This window comes from Bos indicus, chromosome 8 (assembly GCF_029378745.1).
Source record: "Bos indicus isolate NIAB-ARS_2022 breed Sahiwal x Tharparkar chromosome 8, NIAB-ARS_B.indTharparkar_mat_pri_1.0, whole genome shotgun sequence".
NCBI lineage: Eukaryota > Metazoa > Chordata > Mammalia > Artiodactyla > Bovidae > Bos > Bos indicus.
Window position 1 is genome coordinate 52,778,865 of NC_091767.1, and position 19,582 is coordinate 52,798,446.

The 19,582-nt window shown below is 39.6% G+C and overlaps 1 protein-coding gene across 8 annotated transcripts in view; it reads right to left on the reverse strand.

Annotated features, from left to right (window-relative positions):
* PRUNE2 (prune homolog 2 with BCH domain) overlaps positions 1–19,582 on the reverse strand; it is a 292,303-nt gene that overhangs the window by 191,664 nt on the left and 81,057 nt on the right. For all 8 annotated transcript variants that reach the window (XM_019966096.2, XM_070794676.1, XM_070794675.1 and 5 more), the window contains one exon: positions 18,420–18,514. In XM_019966096.2, coding sequence (XP_019821655.2) covers positions 18,420–18,514 — 95 coding nt within the window. The remainder of the gene's footprint in view (positions 1–18,419; positions 18,515–19,582) is intronic.

The following is a 19,582-nucleotide window of genomic DNA, read 5'->3' on the forward strand; positions in this document are numbered from 1 at the left end:
ACCTTATTCTGTTTTACCTTTTCTGCCACTAGGTGACACCACCAACCTACCATAACCCACTCTTTCCCCACAAATTCCACACAACCAATCTTTGCAATCACTGTTGATTAAGGAACAAGGTGTCTATTCTGGAAAGAATCCTATATTATTCTTTTGTTTGAGTCTTCTTATTTATTTAAATTGCCACTGGCTATTTGGTGTAAATTTATTATTTCAGCTCAGTATGTACCAAGTCTTATAACTTAAAGAATCAATTCAGCATTTACCTACACGGATGGGAAAGGGGCATCCACCAGCCCACTTCACTGCTTCTCTTTTGAACAAGTTTCTTTTGTCACACAAAAAAAGGAACAATTTTCCTGCCTGCTTTTCTCTGACAAGTTGATACAAGGCAGTAATTAACCATTAAAATATTGCAGATGATTCACAGGAGTGTTACAGACAAACTAATTTAAACCAAGGTCAGGGCTCCAAATCAGCAAAATAACTTCAAAAGCAGGTGAGGGAGGAAAATAAGTGAGAGAAAAGGTAAGTAACAGCTGCTATTAAAAGTAATGCTGGGCAGCTAAAACTGGTCTGAGTACATTCCTAGAAATGTAATTAGCCAAATCCTTCCAGAAACTAAACCATCAAAATGACATTACAGTACACTTTAAAAATGTATTTACAGAGTGAAGGAGCAGTCATCCTAGCATATTGCTATGTCCTGAGGGTTTCCCTTCTTGTAAAGAAACATGCAAAAGAGAATTAGATATTATTCTATACAAAGTTCAAATTGTCACCAATATATTTTGTGAAATGCTATTTCTTAATTCCCTCAGCAGTGCTGAAGTTGAGAATGAATTAATTTAACAGGCTATGTTCTGGATTCTTTGTCATTTTATGGGAAGTTACAAGGACTAGAACCAAAGCACACCTATTAGCTCTCCAAACACCAACATTTATTAAATGGTCTTAAGAAGAGAGGTGCCGAATTCTAGCATATCATGGAGCTCATTTCTCAGGAAGGTGGGCATGGATGCTCCATTTCCTTCACAAGGCAAGGTTCAGCTTACTGCTCCTACTGAAGGATTTCAGTAAAACAGAATTGCCTGCTTATTACTTTTGAAGGTCTAAGAATGTATAATTTTTATTTATCATAAGTTGCAGTGATACATTAATTTATTCAAAATGCCTTCTTGTAATATGCCCATTTCCCAAAGTGATCATGAACTTACAAGAGAGATTCCCAAATAAGGTGACAGGAGTACCAGAAATATCACATTTAAGTGAAGAGCCTTAGACATTTTGATGATATATAGAAAGATTTTTTTATTGGCTTTTTAATTACAAATAATTAAGAAGTTACTGGAAGAAAGTGTGGTAATATGTAGGTAGGAGAAGTGGCAGTGAAGAATGGATCAGGGTTTCTGAAAAGGAGCAGGGGTCGTATGGAAAAGGAAAAACTATGAAACCTATAAATAATAGGAAAGACAGGAAGTGACTGGGAAAAAAAGATTTGTGAAAAATGTAGTTCAAAGAATGTTATGAGATCTCACTAGCTCAGCCCATGATGGTAAAACCTGGGAGGAAACTGGTGACAAACCAGGATACATTACTGAATGTCTTTAGCTGAATAGAAGAGACCAGAGGGGGAAGACAAGGCTTTTGGGACAAGAGCCTTGGTCCCCAGCATGGGAGGTGACTAATGAGTAGAGGCAGGGGTAGCTGTGATGTTTGTATCCAAGTAGGACTCTAAACAAATTGTGGAAACTTCTTCAAGAGATGAGAATACCAGACCACCTTACCTGTTTCCTGAGATATCTGTGTGCAGGTCAAGAAGCAACAGGAGAACCAGAAATGGAACAACAGACTAGTTCCAAATCAAGAAAGGAGTATGTCAAGGCTGTACATTGTCACCCTGCTTATTTAACTTCTATGAAGAGTACATCATACAAAATGCCAGGCTGGATGAAGCACAAGCTGGAATCAAGATTGCCGGGAGAAATATCAAATATGCAGATGGCACCACCCTTATGGCAGAAAGTGAAGAGGAACAAAACAGCCTCTTGATAAAAGTGAAAGAGGAGAGTGAAAAGGGTGGCTTAAAACTCAACATTCAAAAAACGAAGATCATGGCATCCGGTCCCATCACTTCATGGCAAATAGATGGGGAAACAATGGAAACAGTGACAGACTTTATTTTCTTGGGCTCCAAAATCACTGCAGATGGTGACTGCAGCCATCTGAAATTAAAAGATGCTTACACCTTGGAAGAAAAGCTATGACCAGATTAGACAGCCTATTAAAAAGCAGAGACATTACTTTGCCAACAAAGGTCTGTCTAGTCAAAGCTATGATTTTTCCAGTAGTCATGTATGGATGTGAGAGTTTGACTGTAAAGAAAGCTGAGCACTGAAGAATTGATGCTTTTGAACTGTGGTGTTGGAGGAGAGTCCCTTGAACTACAAGGAAATCAAAACCAGTCAATCCTAAAGGAAATCAATCCTGAATATTCATTGGAAGGACTGATGCTGAAGTTGAAACTCCAATACTTCGGCCATCTGATGTGAAGAACTGACTCACTGGAAGAGACCCTGATGCTAGGAAAGGTTGAAGGCAGGAGGAGAAGGGGATGACAGAGGATGAGATGGTTGGATGGCATCACCAACTCCATGGACATGAGTTTGAGCAAGCTCTGGGAGTTGGTGATGGACAGGGAAGCCTGGCATTCTGCAGTCCGTGAGGTTGCAAAGAGTCAGACATGACTAAGCAACTGAACTGAACTGAACTGAGGACTGTAAAGACTAATTACCCAGTGCTGTTCAGTACTGTGCACATGACCCATTATCTCTAGCTGCAGCATGGCCCTACCCACTCTTAAACTAGGCCAAGATTATTAACTGACTGAAGTGCATAAAATCAGATAAGTAAACAAGGAATCATAAATTAAGATCCTACTTTTTCTTTTTTTTACATTTATTTTTAATTGAAGGATAATTGCCTTACAGTAGTGTTGGTTTCTACCAAACATCACCATTAACTGGCCATAGTTTTATGCATGTCCCTTTCCACTTGAACATCACTCCCACCTCCCTCCCCATCTTACCCATCTAGAGATCCTAATTTTTCTTGATTCACAGAAGAAAGCCTAGAACCTGATTACACAGTCTTGGGTACCAGGAGCAATCCCTTTCTTTGGTAAATGGTCTCCAAAGTTGGCCACGTTCAATTCCTTCCCTCCCTAAGGGCGTACACTTCACCTCACATCAAGAACTGGGGTCCAATGCTCTTGAATTGGGATAGTTAACATTGTTAAAATGGTTATACTACCCAAAGTGATCCGTAGCAAATTACCCATGACATTTTTCACAGAACAAGAACAAATAATCCTAAACTTTAGATGGAAACACAGAAGACCCAAAATTGCTAAAACAAACCTGAGGAAAAAGAACAAAGCAGGAGGCATAAGCCTCCCAGATGTCAGATACTACTACAGAGCTACAGTAATCAAAACAGCATGGCATTGGCACAAAAACAGACATATGGATCAACAGAATAGAACAGAGAACCCAGAAACAAACTCACACACCTAAGTTAATTAATCTTTGACAAAGGAAGCAAGAATATACAATGGAGAAAAGATAGTCTCTTTAGCAGGTGGTACTGGGAAAGTTGGATAGTGGCATGTATATCAATGAAATTAGAACAAACCCTCACATTATACACAAAATAAACTCTACCTGGCTTAAAGACTTAAATATAGGATTTGACACCTCAAAACTCTAAGAAGGACTTCCCTGTTAGTACAGTGGATAAGAATCTGCCAGCCAATGCAGAGAACATAGGTTCAATCCCTGGTCTGGGAAGATTCTACATTCCTAAGATCAACTAAGCTCATGTTCCACGACTACTGAGCCTGCATTCTAGAGTGCATGAGCCCAACTACTGAAGCCTGAGTGCCTAGAACCCATGTTCCCTACAAGAGAAGCCATCTCAATGAGAAGCCCATGCACTGCAACAAAGAGCAGCCCCTGCTTGCTGCAACTAGAAAGTCCACATACAGCAATGAAGACCTCATGCAACCAAAAAATAAATAAACAAACAAATAATTTTTTAAAATTCTTAGAAGAGAACATAGGCAAAATACTCTCTGACATAAACTGTACCAATGTTTTCTTAGGTCAGTCTCCCAAAGCAATATAAATAAAAGCCAAAAAGGCAAAGGAAACAAAGAAAAAAACAAAAAGACAACACTCAGAATGGGAAAAAATATTTGTAAATGAAATAACCTACAAGGGCTTAATCTCCAAAATATATAAACAGCTCATGTAGCTCAATATCAAAAAAAAAACAAAAACAAAAACAACTTGATCAAAAATGGGCGTGCATGCTAGGTCATTTCAGTCGTGTGTGACTCTTTGTGACCCTATGGACTGTAACCCGCCAGGCTCTTCTGTCCATGGGATTCTCCAGGCAAGAACACTGGAGTGGGTTGCCATGCCCTCCTCCAGGGGATCTTCCCAAACCAGGGATTAAACCCATGTCTCTTATGTCTCCTGCATTGACAGATGGGTTCTTTACCACTAGAGCCACCTGGAAAGCCCCCAATGGGCAGAAGATTTAAATAGACATGTCTCCAAAGAAGACATATAGATGGCCAAAAAACATATGAAAATATGCTCAACATCACTAATCAGTTCAGTTCAGTCGCTCAGTCATGTCCGACTCTTTGCAACCCCATGAATCGCAACACATCAGGCCTCCCTGTCCATCACCAACTCCCGGAGTTCACTCAGACTCACGTCCATCGAGTCATGATGCCATCCAGCCATCTCATCCTCTGTTGTCCCCTTCTCCTCCTGCCCCCAATCCCTCCCAGCATCAGGGTCTTTTCCAATGAGTCAACTCTTTGCATGAGGTGGCCAAAATACTGGAGTTTCAGCCTCAGCATCAGTCCTTCCAAAGAACACCCAAGACTGATCTCCTTTAGGATGGACTGGTTGGACTAATTATTACAGAAATAAATCAAAACGACAATGAGGTAGTAGCTACACCAGTCAGAATGGCCATCATTCTGTCTACAAATAAATGCTGGAAAGGGTGTGGAGAAAAGGGAACCCTCTTACAGTGTTAGTTAGAATGTAAGTTGGTACACTTACTGTGGAAAACAGTATAGAGCTTCCTCAGAAACCTAAAAACAGAGTTGTCATGTAATCCTGGAATTCAATTCCTCAGCATATATTCAGAGAAAACTAATTCCCAAAGTTACATGTATCCAACGTTCACTGCAGCACTATTTACAACAGCTGGGCCGTAGAAGCAAACTAAATGTCCACCAACAGATGAAAGAATGAAGATGTGGTACATATACACAATGAAATATTAAACCGTAAAAAATAATGGCATGATGTTATTTGCAGCAGCATGGATGCACCTAGAGATTATCATACTACGTGAGGTAGGTCAGACAGAGACAAATACCACATGATATCATTTATACGTGGAATCTAAAATATGACACAAATGAACTTATCTATGAAAGTAAAACAGACTCATAGATAGAGATCAGACTTGTGGTTACCAAGGAGGAAGGGGTAAGGGGGAGGGATGGGTTGGGAGTTTGGGATTAGCAGATGCAAACTGGTATATACAGAATGGATAAACAACAAGTTCCTACTGTATAGCACAGGGAGCTATATTCAATGTGTTGCTTTAGTCGTTCAGTCATGTTCAGCCCTTTGCGACCCCATGGACTGTAGCCTGGTGGGTTCCTCTGTCCATGGACTTCTCCAGGCAAGAGCACTGGAGTGGATTGCCATTCCCTTCTCTAAGGGATCTTCCCAATCCAGGGATCAAACCCGGGTGTCCTGCATTGCAGGCAGATTCTTTACCATCTGAGGCATCAGGGAAGTTCCATAATGATAAATCATATGATAAACCATAATGGAAAATTATATGAAAAAGAATTTATAAGTGTATAAAACTGAATCACTTTGCTGTACAGTAGAAATTAACACAATATTTTAAATCAATTACACTTCAATAAAATGAATGAAAAAAATATACAAAAAAAGAATTGGGGTCTAATTCCCAGCGGTGTGTGTGCTTTCACTGACTTGTACAGGTTGGTAACAGATGACTGTAAAATTTTCAGGAAATTTGCAAACCCACCATTTATAAATTAAACACAGCCATTATAAAAATTAAATATTACACATTATATAAATCATACTAAAAACAAGTCATAAATTCTCAAAACTCATCGCTTCCTAATTATTCTACTACATTATCTATGTGCTTGAGATTATTTACATCTATTGCATCTGTTATACACTTTAACTGCATTACCATTTTATTTGTAAAAAAAAAAAAAAACAGATTGGGAAGTGTATAACATGATGATGATCTATTCTTCTTTTCTTTTTTGGGATACTACCTCAGATCTGCTGTTTTAGCCAACCGTGTTTTTAAAAAAAATATTCATCTATTTATTTGGCTGTGCTGGGTCTTAGTTGCAGCACATGGCCTCTTTTAGTTTCGGCATGTGGGATCTAGTTCCCTGACCAGGGATCGAACCCAGGCCCCCAGCACTGGGAGGTCAGAGTCTTAGCCACTGGACCACCAAGGAAGTCCCCTCTAACCGTGTTTTGACGATATCACATTGGTACCTTGAAATTGCCCATGGTAAGAGTATTTACGTTATGAAAATCGGCAAACACTACAAATCAAAGCTAGCTTAATTGTTTTATTGATTTTCTATAGCAGATGTTGGCAAATTATAGCCCACAGGCCAAACTCAGCCCACTGCTTGTTTCCGTATGCCAATGAGCTAAACGCTTTTCAGTTGTTATATAAGTTCCCACATAAAGTCCTCAATTTTTCCTTTTGGCAAAATTTAAAATATTTACTATCTAGCTCTTTTCAGAAAAGAGCTGTGCCTTTTCTGTGCCTGTCTTAAGAAAGTAATGGAGGAAAAGTTGTTAATAATTACACACTTAAAAATGGATTGTGAAAAAAAAAAATGGATTGTGTTTCTAGCCATCACATTGTGAATAGCACACACACACAAAAAATTCTGAGGACACGTTATTCCAGTATTTGAAAACTATTCTTTAAGTTGGCCAAGAGGTCATTCATGTTGTTACAGGCACAGTTCAGAAAAACAGTCTTCATTGTTTCACTTTTTTGTTAAAAAGCCAAAAACATCAACCACATTCTTGTTGGAACTATACTGGTTTATCAATTGGTAATACAAGAGTTGCATTAAAATTAATTAACTCATACTGTAGGAATCAACTAATACTATAGAATTTACAATAAAGAGTATATCATTTGTAAATTGTGTGCCATATATCCTGCATACCAGTAATATGTGTGGATATACATAGACATATATATATTTACCGCCCCCTCCCCCGCCCCGCAGAGAGCCCACTGTTAAACATTTGCCAGCCACCACTGCTAATTCTATTTTATCATCTATCTGGGCTGACCTTAGGGAACTGCATGACCAATAAAAAATGACAGAAGTGATATTCTGAGATATTTCAAATTACGTAACAAGAATTGGAGCTTCCATCTGCATCTTAGAAAGCTCACTCCTATGACTCTCTCTTGGAATCTTAGTGTCAGTCTACGAGAAGCCCGTGCCCACTGAGTGCTAAACAACCTCACAGGTAATTACCATCTGACTACAACTGCATGAGAAACCCTGAGTAAACACTACCCATCTGAACCCCACAAACCCAAAGAACTATGAGAGATAATATTTTAAGTCTCTAGGCTCTGGAGATGGCTTCTTAAAGAGCAGTAGATAATTGGAACACCATTTTATTTTAAGAAGAAGCCAGTGAGTGGGGAGCCAGGTGGACTCAACACCTCAGGATAAGCTGGAATATCCAACACTCTTCTTCCATGTCCTTGGTGCAAAGTAGACATATGGATATGTTGGGAGTGGGGATGTAATAAAAAGAAAGAATGGCTATGAATAATACATATTTTCATACAAATTTGAATCAAAGTGTCCACCAGAGATGTAGCAAGTAAAATACCATCAATTGGGACACTGACTCTACCCTGTTCATTCACCAGGAATCAACTTACCTCGGCTTCCTGGAGTGGCATGTAGTTCCTCCCAGTGCCTTCTTTCTCTCTGCCTCTGCACCCATGTCCAATAGTCATGTTTGAGGTTCAATTCAGTTCAGTTCAGTCGCTTAGTCGTGTCCGACTCTTTGCGACCCCATGAATCGCAGCACGCCAGGCCTCCCTGTCCATCACCAACTCCCGGAGTTCACTGAGACTCACATCCATCGAGTCAGTGATGTGATCCAGCCATCTCATCTTCTGTCGTCCCCTTTTCCTCTTGCCCCCAATCCCTCCCAGGATCAGGGTCTTTTCCAATGAGTCAACTCTTTGCATGAGGTGGCCACAGTACTGGAGTTTCAGCTTTAGCATCATTCCTTCCAAAGAAATCCCAGGGCTGATCTCCTTCAGAATGGACTGGTTGGATCTCCTTGCAGTCCAAGGGACTCTCAAGAGTCTTCTCCAACACCACAGTTCAAAAGCATCAATTCTTCAGCGCTCAGCCTTCTTCACAGTCCAGCTCTAACATCCATACATGACCATAGGAAAAACCAGAGCCTTGACTAGATGAACCTCTGTTGGCAAAGTAATGTCTCTGCTTTTTAATATGCTGTCTAGGTTGGTCATAACTTTCCTTCCAAGGAGTAAGCGTCTTTTAATTTCATGGCTGCAGTCACCATCTGCAGTGATTTTGGAGCCCAGAAAAATAAAGTGTGACACTGTTTCCACTGTTTGCCCATCTATTTCCCATGAAGTGATGGGACCGGATGCCATGATCTTCGTTTTCTGAATGTTGAGCTTTAAGCCAACTTTTTCACTCTCCACTTTCACTTTCAAGAGGCTTTTTAGTTCCTCTTCACTTTCTGCCATAAGGGTGGTGTCATCTGCCTATCTGAGGTTATTGATATTTCTCCCAGCAATCTTGATTCCAGCTTGTGCTTCTTCCAGCCCAGCGTTTCTCATGATGTATTCTGCATAGAAGTTAAATAAACAGGGTGACAATATACAGCCTTGATATACTCCTTTTCCTATTTGGAACCAGTCTGTTGTTCCATGTCCAGTTCTAACTGGTGCTTCCTGACCTGCATACAAATTTCTCAAGAGGCAGATCAGGTGGTCTGGTATTCCCATCTCTTTCAGAATTTTCCACAGTTGATTGTGATCCACACAGTCAAAGGCTTTGGCATAGTCAATAAAGCGGAAATAGATGTTTTTCTGGAACTCTCTTGCTTTTCCCATGATCCAGCAGATGTTGGCAATTTGATCTCTGGTTCCTCTGCCTTTTCTAAAACCAGCTTGAACATCAGGAAGTTCACGGTTCACATATTGCTGAAGCCTGGCTTGGAGAATATTGAGCATTACTTTACTAGCGTGTGAGATGAGTGCAATTGTGCGGTAGTTTGAGCATTCTTTGGCATTGCCTTTCTTTGGGATTGGAATGAAAACTGACCTTTTCCAGTCCTGTGGCCACTTCTCCGTTTTCCAAATTTGCTGGCATATTGAGTGCAGCACTTTCACGGCATCATCTTTCAGGATTTGGAATAGCTCAACTGGAATGCCATCACCTCCACTAGCTTTGTTCATAGTGATGCTTTCTAAGGCCCACTTGACTTCACATTCCAGGATGTCTGGCTCTAGGTCAGTGATCACACCATCGTGATTATCTTGGTGGTGAATATCTTTTTTGTACAGTTCTTCTGTGTATTCTTGCCATCTCTTCTTAATCTCTTCTGCTTCTGTTAGGTCCATACCATTTCTGTCCTTTATCGAGCCCATCTTTGCATGAAATGTTCCCTTGGTATCTCTAATTTTCTTGAAGAGATCCCTAGTCTTTCCCATTTTGTTGTTTTCCTCTATTTCTTTGCATTGATCACTGAAGAAGGCTTTCTTATCTCTTCTTGCTATTCTTTGGAACTCTGCATTCAGATGCTTATATCTTTCCTTTTCTCCTTTGCTTTTCACTTCTCTTCTTTTCACAGCTATTTGTAAGGCCTCCCCAGACAGCCATTTTGCTTTTTTTCATTTCTTTTCCATGGGGATGATCTTGATCCCTGTCTCCTGTATAATGTCACGAACCTCCGTCCATAGTTCATCAGGCACTCTATCTATCAGATCTAGGCCCTTAAATATATTTCTCACTTCCACTGTATAATCATAAGGGATTTGATTTACGTCATACCTGAATGGTCTAGTGGTTTTCCTTACTTTCTTCAATTTAAGTCTGAATTTGGCAATATGGAGTTCATGATCTGAGCCACAGTCAGCTTCTGGTTTTGTTTTTGCTGACTGTATAGAGCTTCTCCATCTTTGGCTGCAAAGAATATAATCAATCTGATTTCGATGTTGACCATCTGGTGATGTCCATGTATAAAGTCTTCTCTTGTGTTGTTGGAAGAGGGTGTTTGTTATGACCAGTGCATTTTCTTGACAAAACTCTACTAGTCTTTGCCCTGCTTCATTCAGTATTCCAAGTTAGCATCCCTTAAATTCCACACAGCCTCTTGATGGGGCAGTGTCTTCAGAGCATCTGATCTTATTATCTCATTCCCACTGCACAGTTGCCCAGGAAGTCAGTGGGAATTCCTGGATCCTGAGGAGAGTTTATGCCTGGAGCAGGCTCTGTTTTCTTTCTTTCTCTTTTTGAAAGTATTTTTGGCTGCTCTGGCTCTTTGTTGTGGCACATAGGAACAGGCTTAGGTGCCTCATGGCATGTGGGATCTTAGTTACCTGACCAGGGATCAAACCCAAATCCCCCACATTTGAAGGCAGATTCTTAACCACTGAACCACCAGAGAAGTCCCCAGGCTCTATGTTTTCTATGTTCCTTCTTTTCTACCCCCTCCATATGGATACATTTCTATAGCATTTCAGAGGAGAAGGAGAAAGGTCCAGGATGCCATCCCATAGCAAAGACAGCACAGCACATAATGAGGAAATGCATGATCTCTAAATGATAAGTATTGAGTTATTTTGTACCACTGAAGGAAATAAATATAGAGAAGTATGGTTAGCTAGGTCAAGTTTTGAGAATCCATCTGAAAGTGGACAATAGGTAAAAACAATGAAAACATCAAGTTGCCTTTTAATTTCAGTTTACTGTAGAAATAAAACAGGAATTTCATAATGTACTCTAGAGAGACTAGTTTGTAGATGTCATCTGGTATCTTGAAATATTTTTGGTCATCTGTAAAAGGAGCTACCTACCTACAAATTATAAGGATTCTAAATTTTAAACGCTTCCAGTGCTGAGGACATTTTTTCAGACAAAGTGCTGTTGCCACTGATACGATAAACCATTTTTTAAATAGGGAATTTCAAGTCCTTCATTTCAGTTATGTCTGGTTACCAAGAACTGCTCATAGCTCAGAGTAGGAACACAAGTCCACACTCTAATTTCAGGTGTCACTTTTTCATTATGCCATTGTCCTCAAGAAGCTATGAATTATTAGCTCTGAATTAGTTTCATATTGTAATTTACACTTCAGATGACACGCACACACTGATTGTTAAATTCACACAATGAAAGCCACCTAACTGTGCTTGTCATTTGCTTTAAACACCTTTGGACTCTTCAGTCAGATTTGAACTGAGAACTCCTAACACCTCAACTGCTCAGAATTTCCTTATTAGGAGTTACAACAGTGCTCAAAAGTAACACTGTTTCATTTTCTTTTTAATCTCTACCACTAAAAATTTCCACTGATTGGGCTGCTCTCTATTCTGAACACAGATTTGAAAAAGTTATATCTCAAGCAGGTAAACCAGAATACCCATGTCCCTGAATTCTAGAGGCAGGCAGCCAAAAAACATCAGAATTCCTTCCTTCCTACATCATGTCCTATCCTTCACCTCATAGTACTATTTATTATTATTATTATTATTATCTATTTGACTTATTTTTCCAAATCTCCTCTATCTGAGGAGCTGATAATTATATTTACTATGAATTCTTAGAACTTACGTGGATTCCCTGATAGCTCAGTTGTTAAAAAAAACCCACCTGCAATGCAGGAGACCTGGGTTGGGAAGATCCCCTGGAGAAGGGAAAGGCTACGCACTCCAGTATTCTGGCCTGGAGAATGGCATGGACAGTATGGTCCATGGGGTCACAAAGAGTCGGAAATGACTAAGCAACTTTCACTTCACTTCACATGGTATTCACTTCACTTCACAAGGTCAAAAATTAAAGTGATTTTTTAAAGAAGCAAAGATATGAACATAAAGAGGAAGAGGCTTGGTACCAAGAGTATGGAGAATAAGAGTTCCAACCAAGGATTGCTCGAGGATGTCTATCTAGGCTGTCTGACACCTGGAGTTCAGACAATGACTGACACCTGGTGACTTACCAGTGAGCCCCTGAGTGGGCATCATACCCCACGTAATAAACACAGTGCTTGGACAGAACAGACCCAGATTTTGGTCTCAGCTCTGCTTTAGACAAATGATTTAACCTTCCCAGATTCCAACACCCTCACTTCCAAGATGGAGACCGTGGCAGAGACTGGCTGATTGTTCATCAAACTGGTTCTCCTTCTTGGCAAGTAACTAGACTGCATTTCTCAGCCTCCTTGCAGTCAGATGTAACCATGTGACTGGGCCAATGTAATGTGAGAAGTGACAGATGCTATGTTCTGACAAGATCCATAAAACCTTCCAATTTTGGCCCTCCAAGTTCTTCTCCATCTTGAAGAAATAGGATGGAGATGTCTCAGGCAAACTTGGGAGCTACGTATTAAAAGATGGTATGTGAATCACCCCTGGCCACCCAACCTGAAACACTAAACTGGATTTTGCTGCATAACCAAAAATGGATAAGTTATGTATTGAGTCTTATGTATTGAGATGTGGGGTTCATCTGTTGCTGCTGTTAGAGTTACCTTAACCAATACAGAGGTAATTATATCCCCTCTACCATGGGGTTGCTATGAGGATTAAATAGGACAATGCTTGCAAGTTCACTGCCTGATATATCGTGAGCATGCATCATCAAATGTCAACTCCTTCTCAACAAGTAGGAGTTGGAAGCCCTGGACCCAAAAGGAAACAAAGGCAGTGGTTACACATAGTTCCATTGATTTGCTGAACAGATTTGAAAAATCACCTCCAGCATAAGTGTTTGGCATTTTAAAGAATATGCTAATCAAAAGTAATATCTACTTCCTCAAATATCACTACACATTTTATGACAGAATAAGGTAGGTAAATATTCAAGGTGATTTCATCCCAAACTCCAAAAAAACTCCAAGCTCAAACAATGAAAAATCATATTTGATGCTTAAAATTGGTAAACCAGGTTTCAGACTGGTTCTTTCAGTCTGAAATCACCAGTTACAATGGTGCAAAGATACTTCACTGCAGTCTGAGTAGATGTTCAACTTTTACTAGGAAGGAATTTATTGGGAATTGGGAATAATTTCTGGTTTGTGTTCTGAATGCTAAGGGAAAAGGCTGCTATCTTTCCCTCTGCAGTGTTTCAAGGTGCAGCTCTTCTGGCAATCTCTGTGCAGGGCAGAATGAGTCAGAGGTCTGAGTCACTTTACCAGAATGCATCCCATGTGTTCTATTCCAGGTTTCAAATAGCACAGAGTCTGGTCATGAGGGGGCCCCAGAGAGAAAACGAGTTGGAGCTATTCCCTCGGACTCCAGTTCCAAATAAAGGAGACAAAACTTCAAGAATTGGAAATTCCCACTGTTTCTCATTTAAAGGAAACTGATTTAAGATAAAAACACGTGTGAGTGACAGATGAAACATGCTTAACAGACAGTAGGTTCATTCACAGTTTTATTACATGTTGAAGTCCTGACCTTCAGCATTTCAGAACGTGACCTTATTTGGAAATAAAGTTATTGTTGATATAATAGTTAAGATAAGGTCATTATACTTGGGCCCTAATCCAATATGCCTTAAAAAGGTAAAATTTGGAGACATACACAGAGGGACGATAATGTGACAACAAAGGCAGAGACCAAGGTGATGCCTCTACAAGCTGAAGGACACCAAAGACTGCCGGCAAACCACCAGAAGCTAGATCAGATTCTCTCAGCTTTCAGGAGGAACTTATTCTGCCAATAGCGGATCTTGGACTTCTAGCCTCCAGACCGTGACATAATAAGGTTATATTGTTTAAGTCACACAGTTTGTGGTGCTCTGTTATGGCAGTAGACTGATACAGTATATTTATGGGATAATTCATAATGTGATCAGTCATAGCAAAAGTGATCAAGTCAGTGCCTGGTTATTGTTCTTCCTGGAGAAACATGGTAATGACTCACAGCCTTTTGGGAGATGCTTAATGGAGATGTAATAATACTTGGTGTTGGCAAGGGAACTATTCATGTGGTATTGCCATGAGCAATCTCATTTGCTGCAGTGGCACTGGACTGGACTGGAAAATTTTGTTCCCTTCCCTTAACATCTAGATATACTGCTTTACTAGGAGTAAAGTAGGTCCAAGATTTATAATCACTCCATTCTGCTGACAACAGCATAAAGGCCAAGTTTCTCCCAGTTAAGCACACTCTTTAATATCCATAAATTCCCTTCTTTTTTCCCCTAAGGTTTATTATTTAAAGTTTTCAACATAGATTTTTGTTTTTGATAACCTTCATTTCTCTCTACTGGTTCCTCCATTAAAATGAAGGATTGGAACAAAATCAAAACCATCCATGTCTCTTTTCTGATAATCTAGTTGACAAACAATGAAAAGGTCACAAAAGATCAGGCACAACCATAATGAATGAAATAGATTCCAATATGTGGAGTATACACCCCACAAGATGTGTGTTGTATTCAGACTCATAATGAACTGGAAACCATGTGAAATGGGACAACAGTATCTTTTCCACTGTCCTAGCTTCCAACACTCTTTGCAAGAACCAGCACTCTGGCCATGCTTCTGATGAGACCATTTTATCTACTGCTTTTCAAAGTCATACTCATTCTGACCTCATATATTGAACAAAGCACTGAAAGAGTATTATTGTAATTATTTACTTTGAAGGGTAGATTTTTCTGTAACCTGTGCTGTGCTGTGCTTAGTCATTCAGTCGCATCTGACGCTTTGTGATCCCATGGATTGTGACACACCAGGCTCCTCCGTCCATGGGGATTCACCAGGCAAGAATACTGGAGTGGGTTGCCATGCCCTCCTTCAGGGGATCTTCCCAACCCAGGGGTTGAACCCAGGTCTCTCGCATTGCAGGCAGATTCTTTACCGTCTGAGTCACCAGGAAAGCCCAAGAACACTGAAGTGGGTAGCCTATCCCTTCTCTAGTGGATCTTCCCGACCCAGGAACCAAACTGGGGTCTCCTGCATTGCAGGCAGATTCTTTACCAGCTAAGCTACCAGGGAAGCCCCTTCAGTAACCTATATAACCTTAATTAGAACAACTATCATTTGTGAGATGTACTACAATACAAATGAGAGGCAAAAGGTTTAGCAGCTTTCTCTTTATGTGGTAGAATTAACCCATCTGTTAAAGGCAGTGGTTTCTAAAGCCCAAACCAGTACTGCCTCCAACGAACATGCTATGTGTGTCGCAAGGAGAAAAATTCTTCTCATTTTCTCAATATTTCCACCCAAAAAAATTAACTGGGTCACCAGGCAGATAAAGGTCATGACACATACAACTGTGGAGCTGCAGCATTGCAAAGGGCCATTGAAAATGTAAGGAATCCTCTTTTTTATTGCCCTGGTATCACACAGAACTTCTAGGTGATTCTTTCCAGGGACAAGTAACCAATTTTTGAAGAAGTGGAGAAACAGTTCTACTGACAAATATATGGCCTATATTTTACCTATCTGATCTCAGCCTTCAGCTATCGTTGAAACTGACTGGAAGGAAACAAAGTAAGTTGTTTTCGATGCAGAGATAGATGGCTTTGCTTTCCTAGCTGACTTACTTAAATTTAAAAGGAAATAAAAATCAGATATCAAAGGAACAAAGGGCAGACATCAACATGGATTTGTGTTTACCAAGTACCTACTATGTCTCCAGCATTTTGCCAGGAAATTAAAGCGAGATAGAACTCAACAATACCATCTTTATCTCCAGTTAACTTAAAATATTGTCTAACTATGACTAAATATTTAAAACAAGTTCAAAATTAATGGAAGATACAGTATATTTTTAAGTCCTAAGTTGGTCAATTTTGCAAGTGGTAATAGGAAATGGAGAATTTCCAGGAGTCATCAGGAAGTAGCTAGGTCTCAACCATGTTTTGGAGGACAAATGAGATTTAGAAATCCATAGCAACTAAGGACATTTCTTTGAGACTATATCTAGATTTAAAGGGCAATTAGACAGTTGTTCCAAAATACACAAAATAAGATGGTGGGATTCTATCATGATTTTTTAAATGCAGATAGGAAAGGAATGCTGAAATATAATCAAACACAGACAGATTGTGAAAACGCCACTGTATCACAGCTTGATTTATGGAGAAAACCAAACTCTGCCCTTAGCTTGGGGATTTTTCCAACTAAAAGCTTAAATAAACAGTGTACATTTTCCCTTTCAAAGAAGATACACTATGATACTAAGGAGTTCCTTCTCCATTGCTCAGTCATCCTTAATATCCATGCAAAAGTGAAAAGCTCTCATTCAGTTGATTAGAGTTTAATCTGCGTACCTTCTTATATGTATAAAATCTTTCTCCCTCCTCCCAGAAGATCATATAGCTCTTCCAGAGATGTATTTATTGGCCTGATTAATTACTGGACCTCTATGTAAATTACTCTCAAGATTAAGATGATCTTTTTATCACTTATTCACCTTGACAAACATTTACAGTTTAACATATCTGACAAAGCTATTTGTATACACCTATATTATAAATGAAGGTACCTTAAAGCTACAGTAAGTGTATAATAATAATAATAGCCTTAAAATAATTTGCCAACTATAGACAGTTCCCTAAGCAATTACAAGATGCTCTATGTTAATTTAGAAAGGAATTCCAAACAAGGCATTTAAAACCTAATAAGTTGCCATTAAATGAAGGGAGACAGGGGAGGAGGGAAAGAGAAAGAAAACCCTAAGGCTTGAACTGGGAGAAATGATTCTCAGAGCTACTGACCCTTGCAAGATCCATGTCTTCCTTGCATTTCTAGACACAAAGCAGATTTCTAATTGAAGGTGATTATCTGGTTACTACATCCCAAATTGCATGTATTTCCTGCATTGAATCACATCTTCGTCTAATTATAAGGAGCATTTATCAGTGCAAAAGTCCATAGAAACAGTTGAGTTTCTACATGCAATGAGAATGTGTACTATATACTATGAGGCACTACATCACCATTACATGTGAGTGTCTTTAGTGACAACACTCTACCTCCTGGTACTCATATGGGATCCACAAGTCAAACTACATTATCAAAACAATAGAAATAATTTTACAAAGAACTCACAAAAAAAGAGCCTGGTATGTTCTTGGTTTTTCTGAGGCATGGCCCTACACATGCCCTAGAAATATACACAGTGATATGGTAATCATTACCAGGAAACAAATAAAAGGAATAGCAATATACAGTTCTAAAACCTAAAACACCAAGTCCTATTCAGCCATTTTTATCCCCATAAACTTGACTTGAGAGTTCAGTGCCTCAATTAAAGATGAATCACTTGATCAAGGCAATGTAACAGTAAAAAAAAAAAAAAAAAAAACAACTCAGACTTCTACACCACACAAATGTGCCTCTGTAAAATTTAATTCCATTAGTTAGGCTAGTTAGGATTAACATGCAAGTCACTGAAAAGCCCCAAAGTAGACAAAAGACAATTTACCAAGGAAATACACAAAATCAAGAGCTATATTCACTCTGGATCATTCATTTAACAGATTGGAAGGAGGATCTTATTAATTCTAGAGTTCTCATCATTGATTATCAAAATGACATGGATCCAAAGAGCTTACAGAATCCACAGAACAACTTAGTTTCTTAGAAAAGATCTACGGATACTGCAGGGTGGGGCACAGATAAAGGAAGTGAATCTGAACTTCCTTCTCCAAACACACAGATAATCACTGTTGCTAAATAGGTTACATACATACAAATACACATACATGTATACACATGTGGGTCTGTTTTGTTTTTCTGAGATGTTTGTTTTATTCTGAGATGAATGAAATGGCACTCATCTCGGGAGTCCAGGTTTGTTTGGCATCTTTCATTGGTTTAGCACAGTGTTTTCATCCAAAATAACAAGGCACATTTCTAGTCAAATACATCATAAGGAAGTATTTGCAGCAAAAGATTAACACTAACTATGCAATAGAGAGAACAGTTCCAGTTGCTCAAAATGCAGTTGTGTAAAATCCGTCATTGCCAAAAAAGCTTTCCCACCCTTACCTCCAGGGTCATGTTCACAGTGCTAATGGCCACTTTTATTTCTCCATCTGAAAGTTCCTTTAGATTCTTCAGCATTGTCTGTTCAATACCTAAACCTGTGGGTGAGAAAAAAACATTATATTTGAGGGAGATTTTTGGTAATATTTATTTTATTTTATTTTTTAACTTTACAATATTGTATTGGTTTTGCCATATATCAAAATGAATCCACCACAGGTATACATGTGTTCCCCATCCTGAACCCTCCTCCCTCCTTATTTGAAGACGTCACCCTCTTAATTTCAGTATTTCCCCTCTCTTATCTCTTTTAACCATAATACACACACATGAAGGCAAAAAATCACATAGTGATAATATTTGCATCAGTGAGGATCCCAGCAGGAAACAGAATTCACCCCTCCGGATGCGAAAGAAGATTCTTTAATGGAAGGACACTTACAGAGATGTGGGTGGGACTGAGAAAATTAATAAGAGAGGCATCCAGATACTAGCAGAAGTTCAAGTGAAGGAAACAGATATCTGAAATAGTAGAAGAGGGGTTGCCAGAAACTAAGCACCAAAACAGGAAGGGAGCAGGGAAGAAATACAACTGTCTCTTCCCCTTCTTTTGACTCCTATGCCCCATATATCTCTAACTCTTCTGTGGAGCAAATCCAACTGAAACCAGTAATCTTCAGGGGAGCCCAGAAGATTAAATACTCAGAGGTCAGACTAAAAACCCACAACAGACAGAAGCAGAGAAGAGAAGCGGAGTAGGTAAGGAAAACCAACGTGTGTGTGTGTGTGTGTGTGTGTGTGTGTGTGTGTGTTAGTTGCTCAGTCGTGTCCGACTCTCTGCAACCCCATAGACTGCAGCCCACCAGGCCCCTCTATCCATGGGATTCTCCAGGCAAGAACACTGGAGTGGGTTGCCATGTCCTTCTCCAAAAGGAACTGTCAAAAGAAAGAAAGTGATGTCACTCAGTCGTGTCCAACTCTCTGCGACCCCATGGACTGTAGCCTACCAGACTCCTCCATCCATGGAATTTTCCAGGCAAGAGTACTGGAGTGGGGTGCCATTGCCTTCTCCAAGAAAAACCAACATAACCATGTAAATAACCAAATAATAGGAAGGCCAAAATTTGCTTTCAGGATGCATTTAGGAAAGCCTCCATGTTTTCAGT